This window comes from Vigna umbellata, chromosome 5 (assembly GCF_029865625.1).
Source record: "Vigna umbellata cultivar VRB3 chromosome 5, Vumbellata_1.0, whole genome shotgun sequence".
NCBI classification, from domain to species: domain Eukaryota; kingdom Viridiplantae; phylum Streptophyta; class Magnoliopsida; order Fabales; family Fabaceae; genus Vigna; species Vigna umbellata.
The window spans coordinates 69,724,406-69,747,030 of record NC_142169.1 but is presented as its reverse complement, the minus strand read 5'-3'; the positions used below and the strand labels follow the sequence as shown (position 1 = coordinate 69,747,030).

General features: G+C 32.6%; 4 protein-coding genes across 4 annotated transcripts; all 4 read right to left on the bottom strand.

Annotated features, from left to right (window-relative positions):
- Positions 1 to 1,614: 1,614 nt before the first annotated feature.
- LOC148198850 (uncharacterized) lies at positions 1,615 to 2,291 on the bottom strand. The gene has a single exon (XM_088116503.1). It carries the CDS (start codon positions 2,201 to 2,203, stop codon positions 1,850 to 1,852), a length of 354 nt encoding a protein of 117 aa, XP_087972629.1. The 5' UTR covers positions 2,204 to 2,291; the 3' UTR covers positions 1,615 to 1,849.
- A 2,305-nt stretch (positions 2,292 to 4,596) lies between these two features.
- LOC124831157 (uncharacterized) lies at positions 4,597 to 5,198 on the bottom strand. Its single transcript, XM_047305066.2, has one exon. The coding sequence runs from the start codon at positions 5,115 to 5,117 to the stop codon at positions 4,791 to 4,793; it is 327 nt and encodes a 108-aa protein (XP_047161022.1). The 5' UTR covers positions 5,118 to 5,198; the 3' UTR covers positions 4,597 to 4,790.
- Positions 5,199 to 10,180: 4,982 nt separating this feature from the next.
- On the bottom strand, positions 10,181 to 13,585 carry LOC124831145 (beta carbonic anhydrase 5, chloroplastic-like). The gene is made up of 9 exons (XM_047305054.2): positions 13,310 to 13,585; positions 13,134 to 13,204; positions 12,431 to 12,592; positions 12,299 to 12,347; positions 12,011 to 12,124; positions 11,846 to 11,899; positions 11,330 to 11,415; positions 11,135 to 11,237; positions 10,181 to 10,641 (listed from the first exon to the last, which is right to left on the bottom strand). The coding sequence occupies exons 1-9, from the start codon at positions 13,373 to 13,375 to the stop codon at positions 10,441 to 10,443; spliced, it is 906 nt and encodes a 301-aa protein (XP_047161010.1). The 5' UTR covers positions 13,376 to 13,585; the 3' UTR covers positions 10,181 to 10,440.
- Positions 13,586 to 17,692: 4,107 nt separating this feature from the next.
- Positions 17,693 to 19,585, bottom strand: LOC124831144 (uncharacterized). The gene has a single exon (XM_047305053.2). The coding sequence runs from the start codon at positions 19,354 to 19,356 to the stop codon at positions 17,830 to 17,832; it is 1,527 nt and encodes a 508-aa protein (XP_047161009.1). The 5' UTR covers positions 19,357 to 19,585; the 3' UTR covers positions 17,693 to 17,829.
- Between the last annotated feature and the right edge of the window lie 3,040 nt (positions 19,586 to 22,625).

Here is a 22,625-nt window from a genome sequence, read left to right as displayed (position 1 = left end):
AAATTTAACATTAATTTGTAGTTGAAAGGTAAAAATAATGGCATTAGTTTACAAGGACAGAATTGGATGTGTATATGTTCGGAGAATCCACCAAAATTACACTTTTTAGTTGAAATGAATATTGAGAATTACAATTTGTTAATGTCTGTAGATGGTAAACGAATCCTGCCAAAAGAGAAAACAGATGAAGCTTAAAAATAGCTTAATTAGTGACAATGAAAGGAACTTGTGCCTCCACAACAGTCAGAGCATTCAGAAATGGAAGATTTGTACCAAACAAAGAAATTCAATAATTTATTGAACTAGAAGACAAGAAGTCCGACGCAACATCACGAATCACAATAATTACTATGTTTCAGTAAAACTGTCTGAAACAACTTGCAAACTGAACATGACAAGTAATTGAAGGACACATAAAGCATCCGACAGAACCACACCTTGGGATTGCAGCAACAACAACAAATTTATAAACAGTACATTGAAGATGTACTGATAGATTTGAGGAAGTGTAGGCAGTCATGGTGTTTTTTTGACGTCCTCAACATCAATTAGGTCGGGAATTGGCACTTTAGGAAGCAGAAGCTCATTACATGGCAATTCAAGATGTAACACGCAGTCAGGGATTGTGATATTTGGGAGTGTAGCTTCCACGTCAGGAATGTCATCTTCTTCCGGTGGAAAGAGTATTTTTGTGGTGATCGACGTGCTTCTGCAACCCTTGTGATGGATGAAAATGTTAGAAGCAGAAGAGGGAAAAGGATAAACAAACTGCTACGACCCATTGTTGGATAATCAATGGTTTCTGCAAAGAAAATTGGCTTGGGTATGCTTGAGGTGGTAGTGCCCTTTTATAGACGACGAACTTCATCCTGTTGCACATGTTAGTTATCACTAAATCCAATCCAAATCTGTCTATGCAACCCCAATAATTACTACTAATTGAAAGTAAATCTTGAAAAAAGTCCATATGAATGAGGATTTTTTCATAATATTTACGAAAGATATACGAGTGATATTTTTTGAGATTTCGTAAGGTTGCTATCAGAGTTATTCAATAAATCTTTCCGTGTGATAACACGATAAGAAGAACTGATACATCCTTTAAATTCTCAAATTACGCATCTTATAAGTTCTTCCTAATTAATAATGTCTACTTGTTTTCGTAAACATTAAAGATTCAAAAGTTCTATATAAAGAAATAATATAAGCTTAATTGTAGTAATAAAAACGGTGTAAACTACTTGTTTCAAGTCTCGAATATAAGTTAAAAATCTGACTTTAGTTAACATAATTAATCAATATATATAATTTAATTTTACTGATCTTATTTTAAAATAACAATTCTCTTAAATTATACTTTATGAGAGAGAGAGAGAGTATTTTACGATAAAATATAAGTTAAAGGAAGAATATGTTAAAATATTTTAATAAATAAGATGAAATTAATTATTATTTGGATATATTTTGAGCCAATATACTAAACTTTATTTTATTTTTTTCATTTATATATAGTGAAGTCCTGAGGAAATAACTATTTTAACATTATTTTATTAAACTAGGAATATCGAGATTATTATGTTAGATATTTTGAATAGAAAGAAGTGAATAGGGAGCTGAGAAACCAATGAACTATTATTTATCATAACGTGTATGTATCCTACAACAACAGATGATATTCAAGTACAAGAAGTATAAAGAGAGGGAAGACAAAACAGCAATCGTAAGCATGCAATAAGACGAAAGAACAAAGCAAAATGAAAAGTCCCGAACAATAAGAGAACAAACAACGTATAACATAATCATGGATGAATGATGAGAAGCAAACTCCAAAGACGAAAAGTAGGTTCATTCAAGGAGTGGAAGGTGAAGGTGGTGGAGAGAGAGAAGGGAATGAGGAAGGGATGTTCGGAAGCGAAGTGGCAGGAAGTGGCGGAAGAGTGAGCTGTGGGATTTTTGGAACGGTAGGAAGAGATGGTTGTGGCAGAGATGGGATTGTAGGCAGAGGTGGAACAGTGGCCTGAGGCTGAGGCAATGTTGGAAATGAAGGCAAAGGTGGCAATGTTGGGTTAGTCAAAGAGGGAATGGCTGGTAAATTTGGCGTTGTTGTTTGCAGGAGATGACGAGCTGCTAGCCCAATATCCATGCTTGAGAAGGACATAGCAACGAAAAACGCAAAGATGAAGCAACTGGAATAGGAGGCCATGGCGGAACACTTATATAATGATCTTGCTTTCTTGATTACTCTTGAGGGAACTTTTGCTTTGAGCTTTTGTGAGTTGTGTTCATTTTCAGGTTGGCCTTTTATACAAAATTCATGACTCCATGTTTGCAAACCTTACGTAGCCACGTCTGAATATGTTGTTGGACTACCTGGTAGTGGTTGGCTTGTAAAGCATGGGAATCAGAAGTAGGACATCCAACTTTGTTTTTTCTTGAGGTTGTTGTGAAATATAAGAGTTGTTCGGTTTTAAAATGTGGTAAGTAGTCCAACGTTGAAATCAACTCTTGTATTTTGGAAAGCCAGACTCTCGTTTTCTTCCTTTTCTCGATTGACATGTTCTTTTTTCTTTTATTTTTTTATCCTTTGTACAGTGATATCTATACATATATATATATATATATATATATATATATATATATATATATATATATATATAATTTCTCTAATTCAACTTCTGATAACCTACATTTCCTAACTACAGATACTAACATGTTTAATTATATTATAGCTTCTTAATTATAAAAATTAAGTCTTTATTAGAATGGTATGATGCGAAAAGGTGAAAAAAATGAAAAAAAAAACGATAGAGAGTGAAAATAATAAAGTGTGAAATTATTTATGGGGTGATGATTCATTGGCCCTCCCTCATATTTTTTACTCCTACTTCACAACTAGTTTTATTGTTTTTTTTATTGAATAATATAATTTATATTGTTATTTAATGTCTTATTTAATTTTAATATTTTACTATTAAAAACATTATTTGTAATGTGAATGTTTTTAAATGAGGGTGTCAAATTTTTTTTTGAGATGATTCATTTTTTTAACTATTGTATCTTGACATCATGAAATAAAATATATATACTTACTTAACAACTTATAATAATGATAATAACAATAATATTTTATGTGTATTTATTTTATTTTTTAATTTAAAATTTTAATATACAGTACTATATTTGCATAAAATTGTAAAGTGAGAGAATTTTTTCTAACACTGTCGAACTATAATTTGGGTGATTTTTACCTAATAAGAAGGTTTTCTTCGTAACATTCCGACCATTCAATCTGACGATCACGGATTCTTTTTCACGAGGGGATATTCGAACTTTCACACAGTATAACTGGTCCTGCTTTCAGTTTTATTTTTGTGGTGTAAAAGTGTGTTGATGGATGTATATTATTAAAATTATACACACCAATTTCATATTATTTATTTAAGTTTTAATTTATAATAGTGATGATCGCGGAGTTTTAAAGGATTTTTTAATAATCATATAATATTTAGATATGTTAGAATTGATATATATATATATATATATATATATATATATATATATATATGATGCTGCTAAGTAATGCAGTCTAATAAGATCTAATTATATGTGTGCATGTGTTTGACTTATTTTTAATTAATAATGTTCAACACCTTAGTAAAGTAGTTATATCACGTTGAGTTAAAACTTAAATTTTATTATTTATATTATAATTATTAAAAGAAATTTTTATATGTTATAGATCATATATTAACTAAAAGTACAATTAAATTAGCACATATATAAATAAATGCAAAATTAACTTTATCTACTTTGTTGGTCAATTTCTTTTCCTTCATATTTATTTTTCATAAAAATAATATGCATTGAAATATTATCAGCTTTGTTGGCTTCGTCTTTCCAAAGTAAAGTTTTGGGAGATAACTAATGAAAGACAACCAGATGAATCATAGGAGATGAAATCTGACAATAATCATGGGTTTGCAGATCATGGTGTACTCGAGGATAGAAAAAAAGACTTTCATTATAGGAAAGGTAGGAAACCATTGATACAAACAAAGTCTTACATAGAATAAAACAAGATATAGATATAAGTTTATATACACATAAGATATTTCCTTGCAGGTCTTTTAGAGTAGTACCAAAAACAAATCTGTGATGACTTAACCAAAGGAATGTTTTTCTTAGAAAAAAATTTGGATAAAAATGAAAAAGTAAAACATAATTTAAAGTTACATTAAGGTTGAGTAGAGAGTGAAATCAGATTCTACAAACTTGATTTTATTTTTTAACTTATAATTATCACAAGTTTTGTTCATCTAGAGTCAGTAGTGATAGTTTTTTATTTACGTGATCAAGTTTTTTTTTTTTTTTTGGATTATCGATGACAATCATTCTCTGATGAATCGTTGAGTATTAAAGTTACTTTTGTATCAATATCATCATCATCATCATAATTCGAGGTTATTTTAAATACATATGCTATCGTTAATGAGGTTTGAGGTTTACTTGGCAACGTCAGTGGGACTGGTCTTTGCAGTAGTCTATGTCATCCAGAGTCTAATTCTGTGTGCTTTAGTTAGAAATTGACACAACATATATAAAAACTGACTGAAACAACATATAAACTGAAGATTACATTATTGAATGACACATAAAGTAAGTAGAATTTAAACGGGAACGGAACAAAAAGAACAAAATATAAACAGTACAGTGAATGAGTAACAATGGAAGTGAGCAGAGCAAAAGCAGCAGTAGTAGTGAGTGATAGATTTCAGGAAGTGTGTAAGTGCTCATGGGATTACTTTCACGCCTTCAACCGTTAGCTTGGGAATTGGCAAGGCAGGAAGTGTCACGGCAGGAACTGGCACCGGCAGAGAAGGAACTGGCAATTTAGGAACTGGCACCCCCAGATCAGGAACAGGGACAGGCAATTCTGGGACTGGCAAGGCCGGAGTGACAGGCAAATCTGGGAGTGGCACTGGTAACTCAACTTTGGAAACCAATGGAAGGTCTGATTTTGGCACCACGCGTGCCTCTGCAACCCTTGAGTCAATCATCATGGACGAAAATGTGAGAACCAGAACGGTTAAAATCGTTGAGAAACTGCTACAACCCATTGTTCCAGCTACCAAATCACAACACCTTTTTTTTATCAATTCTCTCTGCAAACAAAATTGCCTTTGGTAAGCTTGAGGTCCTAGTGCTCTCTCAGTGGCCTTTTATAGATGAGAATCAATGCAGCTGCACATGGTAGCCATTATTGCGTGTATTAGCATTGATGTTAACAGTTAAATAACTAAGTATAAATTCTTTTATACCATATTCATACTATCAAAATATTAATTTTGGCCTCACAAATTAATCATATAAACATCAACTTAAGTTATGTTCTGATGTGAATCTGAACATACACATAATGTCAATGACACAAGACACTTTACAATATTTCAACGTCAGTGCATGATTGACGATGCTAATTTTATGACAGTAACTTATTTTTTGAGAGGACCGTATGTAGCACAATAAACAATTACATTTTGTTCAGAAGTAGACTTTAACCGTAGCTCAACTCCATAAAACCGGTTTGTATACTCTAAATTTGTTTTATTTCTAGTCGATGTAGGACTTCTAATTCGATAGTAGTGGAACAATATGCCTAACAAACAACAAATATAGCTAGATAGATTCTATCGATAGCTCTGATATCATGTTAAGAGGTGGACTTTAAGCCTAACTCAATCCATAAAATCGACTTGTAAAGTGAGGTTTATATCCACTTATATACTCTAAATTGGCCTTTAACTCTGGTCGATGTCGAACTTCTAACAATTTTAATGACAAACATAACCAAATACATGCAGGTAAACTTCCTTTTTCTTTTACTTCATCAGGTTTTGATTAACAACGTTGACAGGATTATTCTTTGAGGTCGATGTTATGTAGAGCTTTTTTCTCAACATTAATAAGACAATTTTAAGGCAGATGTTTTTCATTCTGCGTTGTTAAGAGATATTCTTTTTTATTGTGAAACATTATACAAAATGTTATAGTCAACCAGAAAAAAGCAACTTTTTTTGGTTAACGAAAATAATTTGGATGTGCTGGTGATAATCTGAAAGGCCGTCGCTGTGTACTAAACCAGCATTCGCGGGTACATGCATGCAATTTAACACAAAAGCATGCAGTGCCAATGTGATGTCTAAAGTAATCATACCTATTTCATAGTTTCGATAATAATAATAATAATAATGTTGTGGTGGCATTTCAGTGGAGGAGGGGAAGAAAAGTTATGGTGGAGAATGAAGTTTACCAGACAACAAAAAACTTGAGCCCTAAAGGTTTGGGCCAGAAGGTATTGAGATAAGAACTAGTTGGCTCCAGCTTTTCTTTTACGAGACGATAAAATGTAACATTTTGTCATATTGGAGGGGTCGAATCCAAACAATGAGGCTGGCACATGTAATAAACCAAAACAACATAGTAATGTAAGTTGTCTCATTATGGATAACTTGTGGCTTTTGTTCAACTTATCATGATAGTATTCTATACACAGATTGAGCCACATGCACTTCACTCTATCCGGTTCTTCTCTGCTGCTTACAGCTAGATTCCTTAGCCTGATTCATTTACTTTTCATTATACGTGATGTAACACATGTAATTATTTCAAGAAACTACTGAAACAGATGTAAAAATAGTTCATATAGCGCAGCTGCTATTACTTATAGTATGCCAGAATTTGAAGATTTGATTTCCATCTTTAATGATTAACTATGTCAGGATCAAATAAAATATTTCAATGAGAAGTAACAATCTTGAGTACTAAAAATTCTTGTCTTACAGTACCTAGCTAATTATGATGCACAGGTTGTATTAGTAAAAGACATGTGCAATTTGCAGAAGTGACACTGAAACCAAATAAGGAAGACACAAACACCAATTATATCCGAGTCCAACCATACAAGGGATTAATACCACTCTTTATCCAAAACCTTAAGACAATATGTTAATGGGTCTTTCACCATTGTATAGTGTTCTACTTTTTCATTTCTATCTAATGTGATCCCAACAAGAATGAATAGTATTGGTCACCTTCCTGTAGAGAAGGTGTCCCTGCTTGGGAGGATGAAATTACAGAAGGGTTTTGATTGAAATGCTGATAATACAATGTCCTGCATGCATCTAGAGCCTCAACTGTTCTTTAGTTTTAAATATTGTAGATAAATGCAATATGGCCATGAATGCTTTGATAATTTTTGTATGGTGTATAAATAAACAACAAATCCTACAGCTCAGCTCTTACCTATGTGAAGTGAATACAAATAGATGGAGTTAAAAACCCGTAACTCAATTTGGCTGTATTGGAAGAATTTTTGACATTCATAACTATAGTATGCAGAATTTCAAAAATTTATTGGACTGGAAGATTGAAAACTTGATATAATAATGAACAAAGTACTAGTTTAAGGAGAGAGTGGCTGGTGGGGATTAGGATTTTCAGAATCTTAGGCACTTATGGCTTTGTTACAGATAGTAGCTGCAGATCAACCTCAGTAGGTTTGGGGTTAGAAGTGGTTGAATCATGTTTTGAAAAGCTAGCATTTTTTTACAATAGGATGTTGATTATAGTAGAATAATTGCCTCTGCAGACCTTGTTGAAGAGGTTAGTGTTAGGATACAAATAATGTCTCGTATAAGATAAAACAAGAAATGTACATGAGTTTATATACACAATATATCTTTATTGGTAAGAAGCTTTTTGGAATGATACCAAAAACAATTGAATTAAGATCCTTTTTTTTTCTCGTATACGCGTATAAAAAGATTAGGATATAACATTCCATCATAGCAAGTAGAAAATATATTTTCATTGATTATCTGGAGACACAATTCCAATATAAGAGATTGACACCACTTTCTATTCGAAACTTTAAATCCATGTGGGATTTAGATTTACAGTTGGATTCTCAACACTACTACATAGCAGTTACTCCTATTTTCAACAAAGCATAATAAAAAGATCCTTGAGTAGTAAGTATAACACCATTGATACCATATGCGAAATTAACTTTTTCTAATAGAGTTTGCAGTTTTCACACATGACAATTAAGATAAGTTATAAAAGTCGTGTACTGGAAATTGTCTTTGTAAGGCTTTTTCATCACTCTGTTTCATCAGATCAAGAAACTCAATTGAAACACCAGAAGAAAAGATTCCCGCTATGAACATGGTCTTCTTTCATGCCATGAAATAGCAAAATTTCTGCGTTGGCCACCCTTTTGAAGCACATGACACCGTTGCATCAAATGACTATATGTTATGTATTTACAACAAGAAAAGTGACAAAATGTAGTAGATTATACAACTATGTCCAACATGAATGTCTATATCAGATGCCAAACATTTTCATGTGCTGATGTGTAGACAGTGGACACATCCATGTTCTAAAAGCTACAATGATAACAGAATTATTAAAGAATCATGTAACAGGCAAAAACAGCCAATCAGCTAATCCCAATCAACAAGATGTGACATTATTTTATGGTTTAAAATAAATAAAAAAGCTAAGAATGAGGAAGAAATGCAATGAATTAACTTCTTTCCTGAAGAATTTATGTTTGGTGTACCATGTCTTATTGTCATTGCATGTAACATCTTTTTTCTGTCAGACAGAATAAGGTAATTCTTAGGCCTAGCTGATATAGTAAAAGTTACAGAAAGCAAGCTATTATGTTTCTTAGCCTATTTTGAGCAACCAAACTTGATGAAATTTCATGAAACCAAGTTCCAATCACTAATTTCATCAAAGGTTGATTAAATCATTCACAGTGATTGCTCTACCATTAGTGTCAGTTTTCCATTGTATTTGGTAAACTCATATTAGTTACTTTCTAATTTTTTCATCAGTGAAAAATCTTATTTAACCTCATAAATAAATAGTATTTTCTCTATTTCAAAATTATTCTTTTAACATCATAATCAACGTTTAAGAATTACTTAATAGATACAAACTTGAACAAAAATATCTTCTTCTTTTAAAATATTCTCTCTCTTTTCAATACAAATAATAGGATGTCATTGGAATTTCTGTTTTTATTTAAAATGGCTTAAAAAGGCCAAAGGAACTATTATTTAAAAAAAATTAAAAAGTTAGAAAATTTATTATTTGAATGGGGGAGGGTATTCTTTGGTAAATAGTTTATTTAATAACTTGTAAAAGTATAGTTTCCAATATTTTTTTTATAACTATTCATTTCTCCTTTTAATACTTAATAAATTTGTGTTTTACCCCTTTTCAAATAAGGTAGATTTGATTACAGTTTAGACATTTTAACTACTACTCAAATCAACATATAATGAAATTGTGAAGTTTACTTTTCTTTTTAATATTGGATAAGATTAACAGTAAAATATACAATATGAAACGAGTATTTTACTTGAAACGAAAAAAAATGTAATTAAAATCATTAATCTATAAATAAAAACTATAATAGTTTAAAATTAATTAAAAAGAACTAAATTGTAAATTGCCAATAATATAGTTGTATCAATGAAATAAAATAAAATTTGATATAAAATGTCATTTAAATTTGTCTTTTTATTTTAGATTTATATAATCTACATCAATTATACAAAAATTAACTCTAACTTTCTAGCTGTGATTAGGTTTTGTCTATCATGTTCTTCAGCTGGTCCTGGGCTATGCCACTATCTCATAAGGCTTGCACAAACATGCAATGAAACACAAGTCATTTATGTCCTGCACTCCTATAATTGATTCCTGTACTTCTCCACTACATTGAAAAGATAAAGTAACCACTCAGAATTTTTTCACCTTTACGTGTATTAAAAAAATAATCTATAAAATTTAATTATGGAATGAAGAATATAAAATATATAATCCAGAATAAATATTATACTATTTCATATAATTCAGTGGAGAATAACCTATATATTTATCGTTATAAAATAACATCTTTAAAAAAGAATTCAAAAGCATTTTGAAATGTTATTTCCAAAAGATAAGTAAAGGTCATTATAAACTTCTTCCTTCTTTATTCATTTCTTCGTTATCATGTTAAATAAGAACATGATTGTTTGTAACTTTAGAGTAGATAAGAATATGTTAAAGGTATTTCTTTTATAGAAATGCAAGAAACACTAAAGCAGACAATGGAAAGTTTAGCTTCAAGCCCAAGGTGTTCATTGCACTAAAGCATACAACCCAAAGGAAATGAGAGAATCAAATAACATAGCTTTCATCAGACCCAGAGTTCATTGCACTAAAGCATACAATAGACACACTGACATGGTAGGGTTTTATTCAAATCAATCCATCTATCTATCTAATAAATACTATAAAATACATAACTCGGCCTATGCTTCTTAAAATTCTAGCAAATTTCGAAAATGCAATTCGAGGAAAATAAAAGTGCAAACTTCAACACCAAAATATTTTGTTTTTGGCAGCAATTCTTCCATTTTCCTCCAATGTAGTTCCCCGGTAATCAAGCGTCCATTTCTCAAATGAACAATCAATGAAGTTGTAATAACCACCATGAATAGAGAGTTCTTTATTCGCCACCTTTTCTTCTATCCAGGGGTAAGTAAGAAGGTTTAACAAGGAATGGTTGATTGATTCCTGCATAAGATGAACATTTAAAGCCTTAAACTTGAAAGTATTCAACATTTTGCATGACTCCTAGTACTTAGATCGTATCAATGATAGCAATGGGGTGGGGACATTCAATGAAGACCACAATACAAAACTCAAAGAAATACACTTTTGTTCCTAAAGATGCAGATCCTATTTTTACAAGGGCAACATAAATAAGGTGTTTTATTTCTCAACATGAACTTCAGTTAAGGAGTTAGGACTGTCAGAAAATAGGGCAGAGTGATTCATCGAGGCATCTTTTCTTTTTGACTGGTTTCATTTCTACAATGCATTGGAAGCCAATACAGAAGTCAACATTCGCTTCCCAGTTCCCAATCCCCAATTATCCATTACAATCAATCAAGTATTTTTAGATACAAAAATCCAAAACTGGGGAGAAAGATTAACAGAATGAAAAAGCAACAGAAAACATAACGCAAACACACACATCAAATCTAAGAACAAAAATATATATCACCTTCTCACAATGCGTGCACTGCTCATCAAAGCTGAGGTTAGAAGCAGCAGCCTTGGCTTTTGTTCTTGCCTTCTTCCCACCAATGACCCAACTTTTTATAAAACTACAAGTAGAAAAATATATTTTCAATTTAGAAATGTATGTCACATTTCATTCAAAAAAGCATAAGAACAACCAAAATCTACAATTAAGTACCTTTTTTCAACATCATCATCTTCCATACTCATCAGGGCACGTATACCGCCACAGCAGCTGTGGCCAATGACTAAGATGTTCTCAACCTGCAATGAATGAAAGAACAAATGTTATTAGAATCTTGTGCAATCAAGTATTCCACAGATATTTCTTGCAAGCCATGTCTTATGAGATGTTATTATGAAGGTTGACTTCGGTTGTTCCCAATTTCAATCAAGTATTTTGCAGTCAACTTAGCATCGCTGCTATAAACAAATAAGACAAAAAAACTCATTCCTTCAGCCTCATTTCTGAAACTTAATATTAAAAATCAATCTCTCCATAAAAGTTATAGTTATCATAAAATCAGTCAGTATTTAACAAAAGTCATTTTGAACTTCAAAAAACTACACAATCTGCCGGAAGAAACTGAGAATAATTAAATAGATGATAGATAAAGTAACAAAAGCATTAGAAGTTTCAAATGATGAGGATAAATCTTGCCTTACACCTTTTAAGTAAAAAAAATATGCTTACCAGAAGGGAGTTCACAGCAAATTCCAGTGCGGCATTTGTTTCTGAGGGTCCACTCTGCACCGGGAAAAAGGAATTACAGGAAGGGTATCTATTTCGTTCAAACTTTAGCAATGATAATAATATGGTCAACACAAGCAGCCAAATCAATTGCAGTGAGACTTGTACCTCAAAGGTAGGAACCAAATTAGCAATATTGCGAATCATGAATGCTTCTCCTGGTTGAAATCCCAGGACAGTAGAGGGGCATACCCTAGAATCTGCACAAGCAATAACCATGAACTGTTCTGGCAATTGTTAGTAAAGAAGGCTTATTTGTAAATGCTTCAGTAGACAACTTGATATGAACTGAATGGAATAAGAAACAAACCATAAATGATAAGTTAATAAACAACCAAAGACTTGATCGAAAGGGTGGGTAGGTAAAATAGAAGACAGAAGACAGAGATCAATTACCTTTGGTGTTTGAACCTTCGCAAGATTTTCAAAGTGGTCAATATCTTTCCTGCCATAAACAGTATATATAAGCTTCTCCCTAAACTAGGCATAAAAAATGAACACTTCAAATAAGGGCTTTCTGAAGCTTACAAGTATTTATTCTTTTTAAAATTTAGAAATCTGTCTTTCAGGTCATTAAATATATCACACCCGTCTTCAGCATCAACTAAAGTATTTAGCTTTTTGTTATTAAGTTTCTCTGTAAATCCCGGAGGCCCCATTGAAGCCTTTAAAGTGTAACCTTGATTTCTCCTGCAAACATTAGAGCATCATATAAAATGCACGTAAAAAGAAAAGGAAGACTTCATCAATTAGTTAATTGCTTTTACTTCTAAGAAATAGCTGCAAAAGATGTAATCTATTCAAACAAATATTAGAATTAGGGCCCGAACATACTGAATACACGGCAGGAAAATTAGATCTGCATACTCATTAATAGATTGTGTACAAACAGATTTAAAGTTATCAAACAGGCAATTCAGCACAAGGAATCTGCAATTCTGTAACCTAAATCAGCTAGGGATCAGAACGGAGAATACTCAGTTTCATCCATTAAATTCGTTTTCCACTCAACGTTTAGGGGATATGCAAAGTTTATAACCATTTTCATTTATCTTTGCTAGAATAGCATTTACAAATCTACTATGAAACTTGAAACGAAGTAAAGATTGAATCTTGCAAGTTTCAGCTAATTACACTAGCTAGGAACGAACACCCAAGACATGAAAATCAACACAAGACTAGAAAGTAAGAGAACCGAGCACGATTGAAGCAGAGGAAGATGGGCACTGACCTAAATGCAGTGAAGAAAGTGAAATGGGAATGGTCAAAGTTCCCCTTTTTCGGCGCGGCGCAACCAAAGATCTGCTTAGCTATAATGATCAGTTTATTCACAATTCACAAGCAGAATAACAAAATGGGCACGTAAGAGATAAAACACATGAGATGTGAGTACAGAGCAATAAATACCGTTGATGTGGCAGATTTGGAAGCAAAGGGATCAGAGGAAAGAGAGAAGGATGCAGGAACTGCCATTACTGAAATGAAACTGAAATGAAGGTGGAAGTGTGAATAAAAAAGGCATTTTTCTGTTGGGAATTAAAATAGTAGTTGGTGGGTGAAGTTGGTTGGATTGTCTCCAAGAAAGACGGAGAAATCAAGGTATTTAAACAAAGGTAAAAGGGACAACAAAAAGGTTATTCCTTTGCTCCTCCACCACCAGTTACCCATGATGTTGTGATGGTACTCTCAAGCTTTGCTTTTGACTTTCTGACCTCTCTCACAGATCACAATTCCATTTTAGCCCACCAGAGGATAAGACCAAGTAAATTTTTGGAAAGTTCTCGAATATTACATATGTACGGTGAAAATAGAAAGTACCCCCAAAGGAAATGCACGTATAAGCCTCTGATCATATCAGATCAATCATACACCCTATTTCTACTGTTACTCATCCAATATTTCTTCTGATAAGTAGATTTATAGCTTTTGTAAATATCCTTTTTTTATTATTATGAGTTACATAACATACAGTTTAAATTATTTCAACTTTTTCTAATATTAATGGTTATAACAATATATATTTGTGATAGAAAATTTACACAGAATATATGAAATGAGATGATAAATTCAATTTTTAATATTGTAGAAAAAAAAAACTCAGATGTGTGACTGGTCACTTCTGGGTGATATGGGAATCCTTTAAAAAATATGACAAATCAATGAAAATAATTGAAAGAGCAAAATTGAATGAAGCAATATTTGAAATAGTACATGTCTTATTATCTAATCACTATGCATGAATGGCGTAAAATTGAGATTCCTTTATAAAAGGTAATTTGACCAAAAGGGAATTAGAACCTTAGAAATTCTCTAGAGTTTATATCCAGCAAGTCCTCAATGATATAAAGCTGATGATATAGAGAATTTGAACTCCTCAATGATAAAACACAGTGATGGAATTAGATAGGATGAAATAAAGAAGAGATGAATATGTCTTCTTTTAATTTATTTTGTTAAAGAAAGTAAGAACAATGAAATAATTTTTGGTAAATCTCACCTTTAATTTTTTTTTCTTTTTGTATAATTTTATGTATTTTAATTTTGAATTCCTGTGTCCTCTGCTGCTTTTCTTCTTTACATTATTCCCCCGTAAACAGAGCAAAAGACGACAAGAAAAAAAAAGCATGGAAAATTCCAAATGCTTTAGAACGGAGAATCTTTGTCTTTGAGGTTGTAGCTCTCATTTAGCCAAGACGTCTATTTATATGCATTACACGTGTAAGATGATGAAAAACTGAATACAATTGTTGCAAAAAGACCAAGAAATGAACTGCAACAGCACAGATTGAGGCCGATTCTAAGGATGTAAACATTTATGGAAGTGTTGGCAAAATTTTAAATAATTTATTAAACGCCTTAATTTGACCTTGTTTTCACCTAACTTTAAAAAATATATAAATAAGTAATTATACGAAAAATGCTAATAAAAAAATAGTTAACATTTTTTTCCAACAACAGTAATTGAAGAAACTAAATCTGGTAATTTATGTAAAAACATTACTTTTGTGGTCAACAAAACATTTTACTTGCAAAACAGAAATGGCAACAGTTCGTAAATGGTAGTATTTAAGTTGTTTTTATATTCCAGAAGTGGGCTTAATGAATTTATATTTCAAGGTTTATTCAAATAGGAATAAACACGACACTAAAAAATGAATATAATATTAAAATAAAAGAAAAGTATTTTACTCGATACTAGAATAGATTATTAGTGAAATAGGTTGTGAATGGATAAAATTAAAAAATAATAACCCTAAAAATAAAATTTTACTGAAGGACAAAATAGTAAAAGAGAGGTGGAGAAAGAAAGGTGTGGTGGTGGAGGAAGCAACACCCAAGGTTAAAATTTAATTTCGACCAATTAAATGAATTTGAACCGAATTAAGTACATAAGCATGCGAATCCAAGCAACTTAATGAAACCCACACAGATTGAAACAATCCAACCCTAACGGTTACTTGGAAAGGTTTGGGTCTACAAGCAACAACTTATAGATGAAGTTAGATTGGGCTTTTCTTTTAGCCCAATGAAGTTAGATTGGGCTTTTCTTTTAGCCCAAACCGGCTTTTGTTTAGTCTTCTTAAAATATAGGGTGTTGCTCCCTCCACCATCATATCTTTCTCCCTCCACCTCTCCAATTTTTTTTAATTCCAATTATATCCTCAAAATAAAATTTTTTACTTATATTATTTTAATTTATTTCAAATATCTCTCAATTCCGTTTAACAATTTGTCTTCAGTTTTACTCTACAACTCCATTTGTCTTCTTCGTTTCACTTCTCCTCGTATGTTTCTTTCTTCTTCATTTTCCTTACATTATTAAAATACATTAAAAATATATTCAAAAATAATAAATCAAAACATTTAAATTAAATTATTAAAATATTTCTAAAATAAAGAATAAACTAATAAAACAAACCCTAAAATTAAAAACGTAGGTGACATCCTTCAACGGATGTCAACATCCGTTTAAGGAAAAAACGGTCCGTTGAAGGATGTTGACATCGGTTGAAGGATGTTGACATCGGTTGAAGGATGTTGACATCCGTTGAAGGATGTTGACATCCGTTGAAGGATGTCACCTCTGTTTAAAGGTTACGTTTTTTATTTTAGGGTTTTATTTGAAGGTTTATTCGAATACGCACCTCGAGGAAGTAACACACGCACTGCATCACTCCACACATTGCACCACGAGAGCGACACTACACCACGAGAGCGACACTACACCACGAGAGCGACACTACACCACGAGAGGGAGACTGCTTGATAATTCTTTCCACCACCATCAACATTTACAACTTGTAGTATCTCACACCGACAAAAGAAAGAGAGGAAGAAATATAATGTTAAAATAAAAAAAAAATATTTTACTCATAAACGAAGGACTGGAATAAGTTATTAGTGGAATAGGTTGTGAATGGGTAAAATTAAAAAATAACTCTAAAAAAAATTTTACTTAGAGGCAAAATAGTAAATGGGAGTTGGAGGGAGAAATGTGTGGTGATGGAGGGAGCAACACCCTAAAATATAACGAATCAAATTAACTAATAATAAAGTTTATAAACAGCAAAATTTCTAATTTCATGCTTTGTAAAACCAGCATAATCGTTAATACTTATTTTAACAAATAAATCAGTGTTTCAGTGTAATTTTTAACAAAGAGGTGCACGACGAAGGAAAAATGGACAGAAAAACATGTTCAAACGCAGACCCACTCAAATTAGGATGTTTGGTTTTGGTCAGAACATTTTCTTGGGATGATCGTCGTGAGTCTGAGTGAGGGACCAGACTACATTGAAAGCGTTACAATTTAGAAGAAAGAAAAATCGACATAGTTCAACATATTTATAACAAGTACCCTTAAAACACGGTTAAAAAACTATAAAAATCCTTTTTTTATTGAAATTTGGAATGAGAACATTTTGTAATGAAAACTTCCATTGGATATTTCTTCACGAGGGTTTTAAAGAGAATTTGTTAGGATTTACTAATAAATAAACGGGGCAAACATCCCCACAGAGAAATAACAATCATTTGAGAGGAAGAAAAGAAAAAACTCAAGATTGATTTTTGCACAGCAGAAAGCAGAAATTCTTTCTGCTGAATCCTTCACAAGATTCAAAATGCACCGCAGAAAGGAAACAGAGGACTAATACTTATTCTGATTGATTTTTGCTTAAAATCATGCAGAAGACTAGAAGCACCAACCAAAACATCCACCCTTAAAATTATGAAAGCAGATTTTTACTAGATCAGCTGTTTCTGAAAGCGAACAAAAGCACAGGCACAGGAACAACAATTTAAAACATACAAGTACTATTAGGTACAAATCCAATACTAAGTATGACAATCTTTTAAAAACAAAATGCTCTTTAATCACATGAAATGAAATTGTGGATGATACAGTATGAGACATTTCATGAATCCCAATCAATTTCAACCAACACCATACTAACAGACAACCAAAGACCTAATGTTATACACACACCCAAACACATTCCATTCTAAAAAACACTACTTTGGTGAAATGAAAAGAGAGAAAAATACTAGACATGACCGAGAAGGAGCACCAGTAATGCTCCAAGATAAAAATCTTCTTCCTTCAACTTTTCCCATTCACTACATTGTTCAGGAAGTCTTTCTCTCAAAGCCACAAAATTACCAAAGCAGAACCCAATAGATAAAACACACGAAAACAACAATGCAGGATGGTGAATGATTGTCACACATACAGTTGAAGTTAAGGACTAATTAGTGAATGTGATGGTTAGAGAGAGAAAAGAGAGAGAGTAGACTAAACTTGAATGAGTAATATATCCTTCCTGAACAGAAGAGAACAGAACAGAACAGGAGAGAAACAAAAGAAATATTCCCCCAGATACTTATTAAAAGACTAACATAACAAGAACAAAAAAGGAGGATTAACACTAATGACCCTTAACCTTGTCATCTGCAACAGCATTCAGAATGGGCAAGCTACTGAGGAACTCGTCCAGCCCTTCAAAAAATCCAATCCCTTCGATATTATCCTCAGCATTCCCATTCCCATTTTCATTCCCTTCATCCACTTCATGCAAAGACTCCTCCACCTCATTGCTGAACTCTACATTCAAATCTAACTTCCCCAAGTTCCTCTCACTCCTCCTCCGAGAACCACCCAACGCACCCTTCTTACCAGAATCTGCCGCCGCCGCAACACCATCACCTTCACCATCCGCAACCTCACCATTCTCCACATTTCCGTTAACATTCCCCTCATCACCACCCGTATGACTATCAACGCCTCTCCTAGGCCTCTCAATCGGTTCCCTCCTGACATCACCACCATTACCATTTCTTCTCTTCCTCCCCCTCTTCCTCTTCCTCGTCCTCTTCTTCGCCACCGTCTCCATTCCCTTCTGATTCCCGCCATGCCAATCATCATCGTCGGAATCATCCTTCGTCGTGTCGGAACCCTCCGCGAACTCCGCAGACGCGTCATCGTCGTAGAAAACATAAGGCGCCTTCTGGTTCTTCCTACTCTGCTGCACCTCCCTTTTGAAAGCGCAAGGAATCAAAGGGGAAAAAGGGTTCCACTTCGAAGAAGAACCGCTGATGTCTCTAAAATCTCCAGAAAATCCCACAGGGAAAAAACCCCAACTGCAAAACGAGCCAAAACCATCTTTCGGCGGCGACCGTACCACAACCGCATGAAACCCCCTCCGACAACTCTGACACCGCAACGTACAATCCACGTACACCTTCGGATACTCGTACATAACGTAACAATAAGGGCACGCGGTCCAGAAACTCGCCCCTTCGCTCTCCGTCTCACTCGCCCGAGTCAACTCGCTCGCATTGTCCTCCTGACTCGGCACCTCCACCTCCACCCTAGCCCTAGGGCTTTTTTCCCGCTGAGGGACTTGGTACGGGGTCGTGGTCGGGTTCGGGTTTAAGTTTGGTTGCGGAGGTTGAATCGGGAAGAAGGTAACCGGAGGAGCGGGAGGTTGCGGCGGCGGTGGAGGAGGCGGAGGAGGAGGAGGCGGGGGTGGGGGTTGAGTGAGGAGTCTGAGTTGGTTGTCGTAGAAGGCTTTCTTTGTGGAGTTAGAGAGTACGGACCAGGCGTCGTTGACGAGCGTGAAGGCGTGAGCGGCGAAGGCAAATGGGTTGTGGTGAGGGTCGAGCTGGGTGGCGAGGCGACGGTACTGGACGGCGATGTAGTCGATGTTCTGAGTGTAACGGAGGACTTGGAGGATGGCGTACCAGTCGAGGTGGTCGTTGATCCGGGCCTCGCCGGCCATGAGGGTATCGATAACCGTGAGAAGAAGCTGGGTGGGCTCGTATCTCGGGTCGGACTCTCGGGCCCGAATCGCAAATGAGCGAGCCCCGTGCAAGTCACGTGCGCTTAAAACCTTGTTCGCCGTGTACAGCCAGCGCTCCGCCTCCCCTCTCGTCCCTCCGCCGTGACCATCCATTCCCAATCAAAAACCGAAACCGCTTTCTTTCTGTGCTACTTCCTCACTCCCTCACTCACATTCTCTCTGTGCTCACCTTGATTGGAACGAGTAAGATACTGCAGAGGGCGTTTTGGTAATTCCGCTGAGAATTGCAGAAACGAGTTTCACATGGCCGTTGAGTGCTGACATTAACATTGACCTTTCTCATACACGTACAAGAACAACCCTCTTCATCTTCTACCATTCCTCTCCCTTCTACCATATCTCATATATATGCCTTCTTCAGACAAAGACAAACTATGTTTCACGTTGGGACCCACTTTCCCACGTTTGACTTCCCTCCTCAGATAAACGCTGTCGCTTTTAATTTTTCATTCTTTTTTAAATTTCCACTTTACATTTTTTTATTCTAAACCACTTTTCAGTTTTCAGTTTTCTAAATTATATTTAAACGTTCTTCAAGTTAATTAGAAACGCTGCATGCACTGCCTTGTCGGTCATACTTCTTTCTTTTGTATTTTTTAAACCTGCTAAATGTAACCTCCACACACTAATTAATGTACTTAAAATATTTATTGAACACAGTTAATGCTAAGTACTCAAATTAAATATTTTTTATACTTTTAAATGCATTTTTTTATTATTTTCCTACTTTTATTACCTTAATAAATATCTCCGCAAGCATTCATTGTCGTTTTTTGGTGTTTTAAATCATCGGAAAACGCATGCAATTTGTGGAAACATTTTTTTTTTCAGCAATAAAATTTACAAAAAGGGTAAAATCCTAAAGTAAGTCAATTAAGTGAAGTTTTATTCTGAAAATTATAGTATAAGAAAAAGCAATTTGGTCCCAACTTTGGTACCAGAAAAATCCACACCAAACAATATTTATAGAAATTAAAACTCATGCCTATTTTATTTGGAATCGCCAATCATTAACGTTAAACAACAGTATGTTATTACGTGTGCAATCCTCCACCGTCCATTTAAACAACTACTAGTAATAGTACTTCAATATTTTAGGAAAACTATAATTAGCCGAAAAAAATAATAATCGGATATTTTTTGTCATTTCTTTCTAAATTTGACCTAACCAAGACCCTACAAGAACGATTTCTTTTTTTTATTATTATTATTAATAATCTTTTCGATTTTCAATTTAAATAATAACAAAACAAATGAATTTCATATAAAATAAGTACGCCCCGTATGCAATAATTAAAACTGCATATATAAAAAATAAAATACCTTTTTTGTAAGATTTACTCATGGAATTTACATAAATTGAAAGCAAAAATACTAAGGCTTAAAATCATAAATTTTACTTTCATTAATAACAATCAACTTGAAAAACGATAGTTTTTAAAAATGCATGTTACATAAAACAGTTCATTTAGGGACAGAAATTAAAGTTTTTCAATTAATTAAGGATAGGATTGAAAGTAAATCGCTTGATGATGAAGTCATATAAGGTTAATGATCAAAATAATAAATTGGATCTGAAAAAAAAATGAGTGAAGAAAAGTATTTAAACTAATTAACAGAAATTGAAACAAATGAATTAATTGCACAATAAAACGGCTTTCTCAATAATTATTATTCATAGGCGTTTTACAGTTTTTTAGTATTTCTTTTTTTTTTTCTCAGACCCCTCTATTCCAATAGTGAGTATTTTAGATTTATAGGAAAAAAAATTGATTATTTTGTAATTCAAACAATGGATCCTATGCAAAAATTACGACAAAATAAAAGAAAATTAAAAATTATCATAGAATTATGTTTGATGTTTGGAGGTCAATTATAACTCATGTATATTATCGGGTGAATTAAAAATTTTACACAAATTTTTGAAGGAGTTAATTAAATTACTGTCTTACTAATAAATATACGGAAAACATTTATTAAAGTTTTAATACTATAAGTTAATGTATTAAATATATTTTAATTGAGTATTTTCTGCTTTTATTATCACCTTAATAAATATTTATTCACTCGTTTCTTTAATCTTAATTGTATCGTATATTATTTATAAAAAAACTCATTTAAATATGGTTCTGAAATAAATTAACTAGTTTTTTAATTACGATGAACTAGTTAACGTTTAAGAGAAGCATATTTACCTAACAAAGAAAAAAAAAATAAGGTGAAAAAAATGAAAATAGTATTATTAAACGTGAATATTTTTAAATTAATATTTTCGAGTTTAATTTTTAAATATATATATAAACATCGGTAGTTTCATTATTTCCAGAAATAACCCTTTATTCTCTGGTGTGATATGATTTGAAGATGATTTTTCAAGATACTAATAATCAGACCCATTGTTCTCAACAGTGGTTGTCACAGTTGTAATAATTAAGAAGAAAAAAATAAACACGAAAAAAAATAGTAGAGAAAAACAATAAAAAATAAATTTGTTTGAATTAAATGAAATAAATAAATAATTAATCATATTTATTTGTTATTTTAGTAATATTATTTCAATTATTTATTTTATTATAGCTAGAATGAATACACGTGTACTCACATTTTTTATTACATTAAAAAAATATATAATTTCATTGTTTTTATGATTAATTAATTAAAATAGTTTGATATATATACATAATTATAATTTTTGTGAAAATAATATTAAAAATTATATAGAAATTGTTAAATAAATTATTCAATTATCTATTTTGTTAAATCAATAAATTATTTTTTATTTATTAAATCCACTTTATAAAATGATATAAATAAAAAATATAAATATTAATAAAATTAAAATTATAGTCAAAAACATAATCATTATATACTTAGAGCAACGAAATATGTTAATTATGTATGAATTTTGTGAATCTGGTGCGAAAAGTTTAATTTACTTGTATTTTATATAACTAATTATGTATGTTAATAACTAATTCTTTCTCTCTCTGTTTTTTTTTTCTCCATGGTTGGAATGAAGGAGAGCATCGATAATTCTAATAGCTGTTGAAGTTGTAAATTGATTCATTTTATACTCTGAAAATTAAAGAATCTTATCTAGTCGAAGATTGGAACATCTTTCACGGTTCCACCAATGACATCATACTGTATTCCACGTGCTTTCGGAAAGTGAGATAAATATAAAACAGTAACATTATTAGTTGGTTTAAAATCTTTTATGGTTACAATCTTTCTTCATTCTGGCAGGAAGTTTAACACCTTGGGTTTTATAATATTTTTAATTGGAGCATGCTCGTATAACAATAAATTTAAGATTTTAAGTCTTAAATAAAACTTGATTCACAAAAGTAAAGAACAGTATA

Bases quoted from the DNA above. Each gene is read 5' to 3' on its own strand.
- LOC148198850 (XM_088116503.1), bottom strand. From the start codon at position 2,203: ATGGCCTCCTATTCCAGTTGCTTCATCTTTGCGTTTTTCGTTGCTATG.
- LOC124831157 (XM_047305066.2), bottom strand. From the start codon at position 5,117: ATGGGTTGTAGCAGTTTCTCAACGATTTTAACCGTTCTGGTTCTCACA.
- LOC124831145 (XM_047305054.2), bottom strand. From the start codon at position 13,375: ATGGCAGTTCCTGCATCCTTCTCTCTTTCCTCTGATCCCTTTGCTTCC. The intron at 13,205-13,309 runs GTATTTATTGCT...ATAGCTAAGCAG, and splicing joins CCAAATCTGCCACATCAACG to ATCTTTGGTTGCGCCGCGCC. The intron at 12,348-12,430 runs GTAAGCTTCAGA...TGTTTATGGCAG, and splicing joins TTTAAAAAGAATAAATACTT to GAAAGATATTGACCACTTTG.
- LOC124831144 (XM_047305053.2), bottom strand. From the start codon at position 19,356: ATGGATGGTCACGGCGGAGGGACGAGAGGGGAGGCGGAGCGCTGGCTG.